This window comes from Platichthys flesus, chromosome 16, assembly GCF_949316205.1.
Source record: "Platichthys flesus chromosome 16, fPlaFle2.1, whole genome shotgun sequence".
Taxonomy (NCBI): domain Eukaryota; kingdom Metazoa; phylum Chordata; class Actinopteri; order Pleuronectiformes; family Pleuronectidae; genus Platichthys; species Platichthys flesus.
The window spans coordinates 21830541-21841655 of NC_084960.1; the positions used below are offsets into that span (position 1 = coordinate 21830541).

Here is an 11115-nt window from a genome sequence, read left to right on the forward strand (position 1 = left end):
TGGACGGCTGGTTCTAAGTCCCTAAGACAGCAAACTTTTCGACGACCAAAGGAGTAGTCTTAGAATCTTCCCCATCCATATTTCCCCCCTCTCCGACGCAGCCATCCATCCATCCACCACGTTTGCACTCCATCATGGACAGGCTCCTAGCCAAAGAAGTCAATGATGGCTTTATGATAGGTTATTTCATTAGTCTCCCATTCCCAGTCTACAGCATCAGCCCTATCGTCATCCCCACCAGGAAACTCTCCAGAAAGAAGAGACTAATCATAGACTTCTCTTCTCCCCACGGACCCATGATACCATGATTCAACACTCTTATTCAGTTTTTCGATGCATTACGCAACCATCACTCCACGCCATCAACCTTAGCTATCTGGCCAGCCACCGTGCCTGGTTGGCAGAAGCTGACATTACCAGTGCCTTAAGGGTTCTACCAATTAACCCATAATTCTGGTGGTTATTTGGTGTTTCTTGGAGAGGTGCCTGTTACTGTGCTGTCCATCTAACTATACCGAATAGTTAGAATCTAACTTTTGGTATAGTTAGAATCTAACTATTCGGTGCAAGATCAGCCCCAAGGTTTTTGAGTCTCAGTCACTAGGTTCTAAGCATCTAACAACTTTAGTCAAACCTTTTCATCTCTTTCTTCAACCCCCTTCATCCCTCCCCTCGCCTCACCATCTCCTGCTTGTCCCTCCAATTGAGTCTGCACAATTGTCAAATGTTCATGAACCAGGGGGGATTATGAAGCCAGAAGCTCATCGAGAGGTTTTGCTGCCTGTTTGCCTGTCTGATTCAGCACCTCCCGCATCTACCTGTAGGCTCTGACACAGGGTCATCACTCCCCAATTTTATCTATGCAATCATATCTGGAGAAAGTCAAAGCCTGGACACCAAACAAGAACTATATTCAGTTGCCACTAGCAGTACCAAACACCAACATACAGTATTTCTGAGAGGACTGCAGCTTTTAAATGGAACTTATGAGCCTGTAGATACAACACTGGAAGTTGGGTACACATTTTATTTCTACTTCTTGTGAACACGGCACGATGCCATTTGAAGGCAGCAGATGTCTAATTAGTCACGCAACTGAAAACAACTGTGTGGGTGAACCATAATTGTGTAGGGGCTTAGATAACTTCTATATCCTTCATCTAATAATTAAATAACTGAAAAGAAAGAGAAAACAGCAAAACCTCTCCCAACTAGTTGGAACACTTAACAATGCAACTTTTGAGGAGATATCAGATGAATTATGATACCGTGCTAAACACAGCCGACCTAAAAAATCCTTAATTGAACAACCTTTACTGGGACAATGTTAGACATCCTGAGATAGTATCCATCCATTTATATTATCTATATTTTATACCGTTTTCTGCTTTCCCTTTTCCCGGATTCCAACCAAAACATTCTTGTTGTGTGGTGACAATTCAGATTGCTGCGCCACCATGCTGCCTATATTGTATTCAACTAAAATAATTGAGTACCAATAGAGCTTTTGTGCAAATATAAAAATATTTGTTATAATCTGAGGTACAAAACCACTCAAGCTAAGGCACAAATAACCTCTCATACAGTACACCTACTGACACTACAGTACACTAAGTCCCCTGCAACCATTGTCAGTCATGGCCAAAACCTTCCTGTCATTTTTACTCCCATAACAATGATCAAAGGTCAATTCTTCAGGACCCGAAAAATGTACTCATAATTTATATTCTTAATTTAGACCCATGCATACTCACAGTTTCTGCCAGATTTGTTGTTTCCCTTTGTATAACAGTTAAATCAAATCAGTGAGGTTTTTTCCAAATTCATTTGTTCATTAAAAACTTCAATTTATATTTGGTCTAGAGACCTTGATTCATTTCTTTGATGGTTTTGCTATGATTCAATATTTTCAGTTTTCATCAAATGTCTCCAAGTTTTTCATGCACATGTGTTTTTTGTGGGAGTCATAGCAATTGTTCACTTGCTCAGCTAATTGTGGCCCTCTGCTGGTTGGCAAGGTTTGCTTGTTTGTGTGTGTATATCTGTCTCAAATCCACCGTCTCCCCTGAGGTGGTACTTTATTGACGTGTGCTTTGTTTCCATAGCGATGTTCAAACATTATTTTGTTCATGTCTGTTTCTATCTGTTTATCTTCAGGCCCATACTGCAGTTCCCTTGGAGCCTACTTACCTAACTGATGGTGAGTATTCTGATTTAAAGGAAAGTACTTCTAGAACACTGTTCAATACAATCATACATACACAGACTTAACATTTATCCGTACAATCAGGTGGGGTCTTCGTCACACATTGAACAGGACACATGAAAGGTTTGGTTGTCTCCCTTCACAAACAACAGTAAAAGAAAATGTTGTTTATTTGGGTTTATAGTTTTTGCCATTTTTAGTAGGCATCGAAATAATGTTCTCTCCAAAGTAACGACCTGAGAACATTGCGGTAAGACATTGGAAAAATCATTGTATATGAAATACATACATGTATTATAAACTGTATTTTTTGCAGAGAGAACATACACCACAAACAATGCCATTTATATTTGGAAGTATTAAGCATTATCTAATCTAAAACGGGTATATATTGTTTACAATTTTCACCAGTTAAAGACAGATTTACTGCGAATTCTGAGAATCTTGCTAATTGACCTTAAAACGTTAACTATCTACTCTCAGCAGGATATGTTAGAATTTAGCATATGCAACCACCTACTACCACTCAGGCGCATTAGTCAGACATCCCAAGGGGAGAAATTGTTGTCGCCACGGCAACAAACTAAATAACAACAAAAGCAATTTTACAATAAAGCGGGATACAACATGCATAACAGTCACCCAGCCTACACACATACAGATAGATCAGATTAATATCCCTGCCATATATCTCCTAAAGCGCAGGCGTACACAAACGCAAAGGGTCTTACCTGTATGATGTGTGTCTGACAGAGTGAAACGGAAATCATTATGAGTAAAGATCCTTACAATAAAATAAATTAGTGACACCAACTAACCCTTAATTTAAGAAATAGTCATTAAAAGTTATGCATGAAGAATCAACATTTACTGTTTAATTATTCTTAGAAAGGGAAACAATTTATCTAAGTGATATTTTTGTGTTTTCTGTGACGGAGTCATGTTACCAGCATGAGATGGGAGGCTCTCATGCAAACCCCAAATGGCAAGCACAGAGAGAATTGGGTTCCAAATACCGAATATCTGTACTAACGCAGGGGTTCGTTCATAATTTTGGAATAGTGGCACATGGCAAAATTCAAGTACTGTATTGTTTTGCACATTTAGACTTTGCAAACTGAGCTCTTTTAATTACTAGTTTATAGTTTTTCACCTCCATTCACTCTCCTCAATCTGTCTGGACCCTCCTGAGGAAGCTAACCTCCTGTACCTCTGATACATTGAATTGAAATACCTTCATATTTGCTGTAGATCTTACTATATTTCTTTAGGTTCAGAGCAGGACCAACAGCAAAATTGTCATTAAGACAAAACAACACAGAGTGTCTATATTAAGGAGAGAGAAAGGGAGATGCTGCAAACACTTACTAGACGGATATTGAAAAAGTATTTATCAGAGAGAGCGAGAGAGAGAGAGAGAGAGCGAGAGCGAGAGCGAGAGCGAGAGAGAGAGAGATATAATGGACAAAGTGAGTGAAACAAAGTTGTTGAAACAAAGGAGGAAAAAGCCTGCAAATTTCCCCATTGCCGGACTAATAAGGACTTTCTTATTACAAAAAGGGCTCTTAATCCACTGCAGTAGTTCTCTCCACCACTTATAGCTTGACAGCCCTCTCTCTCTCTCTCTCTCTCTCTCTCTCTCTCTCTCTCTCTCTATCTCTCTCTCTCTCTCTCTCTCTTTCACACACATACACATACACACATAGGGGGGGGGAGAGAGAGAGAGAAAGCTGTCAAACTATCAGTAGTTGTAATAGAGTGCAGTGGAAGGTGCTGATTTCATAGTGCACTTGTCAGCAACAAATGAGCTCATTTGTTCAGTGTCAGTCAGACCTCCACATACACCTCCAGCTCCTACACAAAAAATGTCACAATGAGGTCTGGGTCATAAATACTGTGGATAAGATGGAAAACCTGAACAAATGTGGGCTATTTTGCTTCTAGCTGAATGATAAAAAAAAGACATACATTTCTACTGCCACCAGAGCATACTGCATGTTCGTAGCTAATCAGTTTGACATTAAGCGTCTCATTTTGTTCAGTTGCACTCTCTACTTACCTATCTACAAGAGACTTTTTATTCTACACATGAGAGACAGGTAAAAAAAGAAAAAGATTGTCCTTTGGTGTAAATATAGCTCAACAACAATGGCTGATGTCTGGTTCATCCTTGGTAGTAGCCTAACATATGAGTCCCAATCTCATTATCCCTTTTGGTGTCTTAAGCTGGCAGACACAAAGGGTAAACTCAAAACAGCAGGTTTATAAGTCTGGCCTCGTTCCAGATTTTATCAACAGTGTTCCTGGTCAAAGCCAAAAGAGATAGACAAAAGCCCCTCAGGGGTGCGCAGGAGAGGGAAAGATGCTGAGGTGAGGTGATGTTGCTGAACACACATCCTGGTAAATGGTCTGAATGTATAAAAGCACTTCAGCACAGTTTTGCCATTTACCCTTTGACACACATACATTGATACAGTGCAATCCAACAGTGTCTTGCCCAAGTACACCACAGCATGGATCATCTCTGATGTCAATCCATTTGTCTGTACATCTAGGGGTAAACTGCAAATAACTAATTTGATAACTTCTAATGGTGCCAGTTTGACCACGTATAAACAGATTTATTTTGTTATATATTGGTTACCAAACCGGACTATATAAAAACAAACTCTTCATTATCAAATAGAAGGAAGCTGTTTATTTGAACCAGATCTGTCTTTGTGTTTCAGAATTAGATGGCGCTTACCATTCTTATGGCTACACTGATCTGCCTCTGGACACCCTGCCGCTAGACCCTGACCTCCATGAGTCCTACATGCAAGATATGACGTATGACCCAAGACAGGTCTACCCTGAACCACTCTAACAGGTGATCACTCACACACGCACATGCAAACGCTTGCACACACTAGATATTATTATTTGATTCTGACAAATTATAGTGAATATTGATTTGAATGTTACACCTCAGTACTTGGTAAGCGTTGTGTTCTCATTACTTAGAATGAGCCCTTAATATCTAGATAGAGAGTAAGTTCACAAAGTCCACCATGTAACACCACCTTGTCTCTACAGTAGCCCAGAATGGACAAACCAAATAGTCGCTCTAATCAAATCAAATCAAATCAAATCAAAGTTTATTGTCACATGCACCAATGACAGCGTCATCGGAGCAGTGAAATTCTTATGACATGGCAGGCAAACATCTACGCAGTAGGCGACTTTACAAAATGACAAAAAGAACATACTATGTAACATAACATATAACATAACATTGTAACCTATAACTCAGTCAAGTGAATATTAAATTAAGTAATATGAATATATGTATAACATATAACATAGTCAAATTAAAGTCAAAGTTAAATGAAGCAGCAGTTTACAGGGTGAAGGAGTGGGGAATATTAAGTAAAATGAATATATGTGGAGAAAGTGTATTTGTATGAGTGTGGGAGCAGAATGTACATGGTGACTGTTAAGGGGGTCAATGTTGATTGTTCAGAAGCCTGATGGCCTGGGGGTAGAAGCTGTTTGTGAGTCTGGTAGACCGTGCTCGGATGCTCCGGTAACGTCTGCCAGACGGCAACAGTGTGAGAAGTCCACAGCCTGGATGGCTGTGGTCCTTGATGATCTTCCGTGCTTTTCTCAGACATCTTGTGTTGTAGATGAGTTACAGAGGGCCTTTTGCATTTGACATTTTTTCATAACCTAAAGGCCACCATAAATGAGTGGTGATGCGTTGTGGAGGCTGTATGACTCTGATGCTCCAAACCAAGTTATAAATTGCTTCTTCAGCGTGGCACAATGGATGAGCAACAATTGTCTCAAATTAAACGAACATTAAACAGAAATGTATGTTATTTGTACTGATGATCAGAGACAAAACATTATTAGCAAACTAACAAAACATACCCAAAGTAAAGAACCTGGGGGTTTACACTTGATTCAGACTTGGATTTTAATTCACAAAAACAATGTCGTAAAGATTGCCTTTTATCTTGCTTTTAAGTCTCTTAATGGTAGAGCACCCTAATACATCTCGGCTGTTTATCAGAATATGTTCTTTACCGTGGGCTTGCTCAATATCCCCAAAACAAACTATAGGAAGTTTGTGGAAACAGCATTCTCTTGCTATGCACCAAAGGTTTGGAGCAATCTCCCACCACACAGCAGACAAGCTTCTTCTCTTGATATGTTTTTTCTTATTTAATGTCTTTGATTTTATTGTAAAGCACTTTGAGCTGCATTTTATGTATGAAAGTTGCTGTATAAATAAAATGTATTATATATTCGTTTTCAATGCTGATAATCCATATTTCTTTTAATCTTTTTGAATCTGTTTTTGCAGGAAAATAAAGCTGCAGGAGAGAAAAGCTGAAAGAAAAGATATAATGAACAAATGGCAAGAACAAAGACTCAAGGAATGGATGGATGATCGAGATTAGAGGTTTTAATCACAAAGGGAATTTAGCCCTTTCCAATGAGTGAAAAAAAAAAATCCCATTTGGCAGTCAAGAACTATCACAAAAGGTTGCTCATTATAAAAAAGGTGTATTGTTGCTGTAAATGAAAAATGTCTCTTTGTTATAATATTTTACTGATAGGTGAAAGTGGGGTTGTATGAAGTTTTGAGGCACTGTAACACGGGTAACGTTTTGAAGCAATCAAATAAGGCAAAGAGCACTTACACTGAGATAAGTCATGCAGGGCACACAGGGGGCTGGCAGTCACCCACATGTATTAGCTTTTCATCTGAAAGGTTCAGAAAACAGTTAGCTGAAATTTTAGTTCTGATATGTAGTGATTGACCCCACATATGGAAACAGATTTGTCAGTGAGAAGTTAAACACAACTCCTCACTAAAACACTCACTGTAATATCTATCAGTAACTCTTTTGAGAGTTTTGCAAGATGTCTGCCTTATTAGCATTAACTGCCAGGCGCCATTGCTACCAAATGCTACCCGTGTATCATAGCCTTAATTTGCTGTCTTTTAGATGTCTCCTCTGTGTATTTGAACAGTGCACATGTCCCAGAGTGTCCATGTTTGGTCGTTGCATGGTAGTATATTGTGTAATCATTGAAATATTCTTCACCTTACCTTACCTACTTAGTAAGAAAAAGTGACATTTTGGATTATGTCAAACCATTCTGAAAACCTTAGTGCAGAGCAGGACTGTAATATTCTGTTAGAATGTCCACTGAAAATGGACCTAAAAATTATTTGGGATATTAAGCATCAGTCTGCAAATCTCACTTCCCAGTTAGAACTACATATCACGAATGTTAATGGACCATAGCTCTCCAACCAGCTTGTACACAACTTTGTGAGTGCCATGGACAACACTGCATAGTCCATTTACAAAAGTATTGCATAATGTTCATAGACATAACCACAAATGACTTGTATTAAAGCTTTAATGATTTTAGAAATCTGTCAATAACTATGTCAATTTTTCAGTGATATTTTGAGTTGTCATAGTAGGAAAAGCAAATGTGTAAACACGAAATTACCACTGGCACTCTTGAAAAAATGACAGCCATTATCAATGTTATCAGGAACAGCAGATTGTTTCCAACTGTGACAAGTGAAAAAGCCCTTACAGCTGCTCACAGCATTTGTTAAAGATGTCGTCTCTGATTATTCTGCAGATATTTTGACCTATCACATGTTCAAATGGTCTGCATGTAAGTGCAACGGCAGCCTGACATTGTGGCAAACAGTGCTCTGTGTACCAGGAGCTACTGTGCTTGACGTTAAAAACACTTTTGTTATTGGTTCCAATCAATTATGTGTGTAAAGATGGATGGCATGACTGCTCCCAAACATGAAGCCAGAAAATCTTGATGGCCCCCTGGTGTTTGGCTAGAGAATAGGTCTTCAATTTGGCCCCTCCCTGTTAACAGATGGGACATGAAATACATTTTTCCCGAAGCTGATTTCTGTCATTTAAGGCAGTTGTTATCACACTGATATATGTTCAAGGTCATCTTCAACTGTTTTAGCAATGGAGTGTAAGGTGAAACGACTCTGAGGAAATCTCAAAACCCAGGTATCTAATATTGTATGTGCAAAGTGGAAGGGATGAGTTCTGTCCAGCAGAATCCCAGGCATCTTCAGAAAGTGGGAGATTACTGGATTTGTTCCAGTTTATTGTGTAATAACAGATTTTAGATAAGGTGTTAATGAACTTAAAGGAGGTTTTTGGTCATGTTTTGGGGGTTTGGTTTGAATTAGTTTTTTGATAATATAAAAACAGAGACATCATGATTGACAGCTGAAATAGGTCAACTTGATTGATCTGATCGACCTGATTGATTGATGTGATAGATAGCGATAGCTGGATGTATCTGTGGATTCACCACCAATCCACATAATCACTACTGCACAGACTCTGACATCACCAATTCAAGATGGTTTTAGGCTTTCTGGTTTCAGGGTAAGAGGAAGTAGAGATGCGTCGTCCATCTGTATGTACAGCCTGCGATGTTAAGAAAGCACAATTACAATGACTTTTTAATTGGTGTGGTAATCTACCACTATAATTTTTACATCATTGATATAAATGCAGTTCCCATTACACTTACTTTGCCACAACTGAATGAAAACATTTGTTTAAAGGAACATTATTTAGCCATTTGCCTTGGATAACTAAATCAATTGTTTTTCCATGCCACATTAAACATTTCAACCATGAATGTTTCTAAATGTCAGGTCGTAGTTTCCCCACAGACAGCTGGCCTACAGAACACTTTTAACATCAGACACTGTCTGTCATGGCAGCCATCAGCTTGAATCTTTGAAGATAAGTTTGGCCCATGGTCACAAGCCATTGACAGCTCATTCAATTTCATGAAGCTTCCTTGGTACTCCCTCATAGTATATGCATACATAAATGCTGGCCTCTGCTAGACTACGCTAAAAATGCAATACACCTCTTCACTAAATTGTCTGTGGAATGGAGAAATCATGCCGCAATTAAAACTAGTTATTTAATGCAAATAGAATGCAAATTAATCGTCCTTTAAATGATAATTTTCATATAATTAACATATAGTAAACAAAGTAAATGCATACATGCAAAGAAAATACAAAAAATTATGTTTATTGTATTTCTGATTTAACATTTTAAATCTTAATCATCTCAATCATCCCCACAGCAAAGTATAGGGGAGAGCGGGGTAATGTGATACATTTCTTACATTTGCTCCCCTCTAGGCGAGCTAAAATTATGTATCAGTCAAATTTACACATTGCCCATTAATTCAGGATGTTTTCTAGCAATGGAAACGATCAGAATGTCTTCAGGACAAAGGGCAGTGAAAATATGATTGTTTTTAAAAAAGTGGTCTTGTGTCTCACTTAACTGGACAAAGGCCATGGAACTGGTCAGCTAGTTGTTTCAAGTGTTCGGCAAGCTTCTCCTCCATCTCATCTGTGAATAATCTCTTTACCTCAGCTACTTGACCCCATGCTACTGATTTTACTTTCCCTTTCTCTTTTTTCTTTATGAATCTTTTGAGGGTTGTCTTATCAATATTTCTAACCCTTCCAGCTTTTCTTAAGGTCTTTTTTTCCTTGCATGACCTCAGCAGCTGCACTCTCCATCTCTGCAAGGGGTGTTTGGCCCCAGGTTGTCTTCCTGGTGTAGTTTCTTGGCATGATGGCTTTTCTACAACGTTTAAGACATTAAAAATAAAACACATGTAATGTAATATTACACTAAAATATGTTTTAGACTAAACTTAACTTGTGCTTCACATCTCACTTTACCCCACAGCATTTGTCTCACTTTACCCCACAGCCACCATTTTAGAAAAAACATCTCTTAGCAATTCAGGCTAATCTTCAGCTAGCATCAAGCACATAGTCTTATATGTTGGAAGTTCACCAACATATATGATATAAGTTTTTCTATCTGAATCAGTTCGTTTTGACAAAATAAATGATTAAGTTCAAAGCAAGAAAATTTAATTTTACATGCAAAAAAATATTTGGGCAAGGGGGGAATAGGAGGGGCTTGAAAACATAATGGTCACAAATGTGTACCGTTGCCTAGATACAGGGGGTGTCTCACATTACCCCGCTCTCCCCTATATGTCATATGTCAGAACAAGATCAAGAGTGTGACTGAAACAGTGAGAGTTTTACCGATTTAGTCTATTTATGAATTAAATAGTGAACTAAGAGTGTCCATGGCAACATCTACATGAATGCTGAAAACACTTCTATAATAACTTTATTTGTCCTAAGAACTAGTTCAGATAGAAATCAGAGAATTCAGATAAAAACTCTGAGTAAGGGGCAGGTGGACGATATTTGAAACTAGATGAACTGGTTTATGTTATTTCAGGATGGGATGTCTGGGGCTTAAGATGAGATTTTCAAATGGGTTATACCTACCTTAAGGTCGAGGGTTGATAGATAGGTTGGATTTAAAGATTGCTGCGACCCCTCCACCTCTGCCTGTGCTTCAAGGAATATGAGTATTAGTATGGGTGGGGGGCGTCACTTCATTTAGATCCACAAATTCATCTTTTTGCAGCCAGGTTTATGCTAGACATAGTAAATTTATCCTATGGTCAGTGATCAAATCATTAATTTGATCATTTGGGAATGAGGAACCTGATATTGAATATACCCCATTTATCCTTCTATTTTTTGGTACTAATATGGTGGTTGTATTTTTTTTTCTATTTAGGTTTGAATGTATTACTCTTCTCTTGTTTACTTTTGATTTAATGAATTTAGGTGGTCGGGGGGCAGACACAGTTTCTATAGGATATTGTTAGAGTTACTGCTCTTATAGAAGCACAGAGAAGTGTGTAAGACTGCAACTCTGCCTTGTGGTCTCATCTGTGGACTGTCATGGTGTGGACTGTCTAATAAACTTTGTCATATTTCTAGA

The 11115-nt window shown here is 38.4% G+C and overlaps 1 protein-coding gene across 1 annotated transcript in view; it reads left to right on the plus strand.

The window, feature by feature from the left end:
• LOC133970350 (junction plakoglobin-like) overlaps positions 1-8905 on the plus strand; it is a 115414-nt gene extending 106509 nt beyond the window's left edge. The window contains exons 15-17 of the mRNA XM_062407133.1: positions 2158-2200; positions 4936-5075; positions 6555-8905. Coding sequence (XP_062263117.1) covers positions 2158-2200; positions 4936-5072 — 180 coding nt within the window. The 3' untranslated portion in view covers positions 5073-5075; positions 6555-8905. The remainder of the gene's footprint in view (positions 1-2157; positions 2201-4935; positions 5076-6554) is intronic.
• The last annotated feature ends 2210 nt before the right edge of the window (positions 8906-11115 follow it).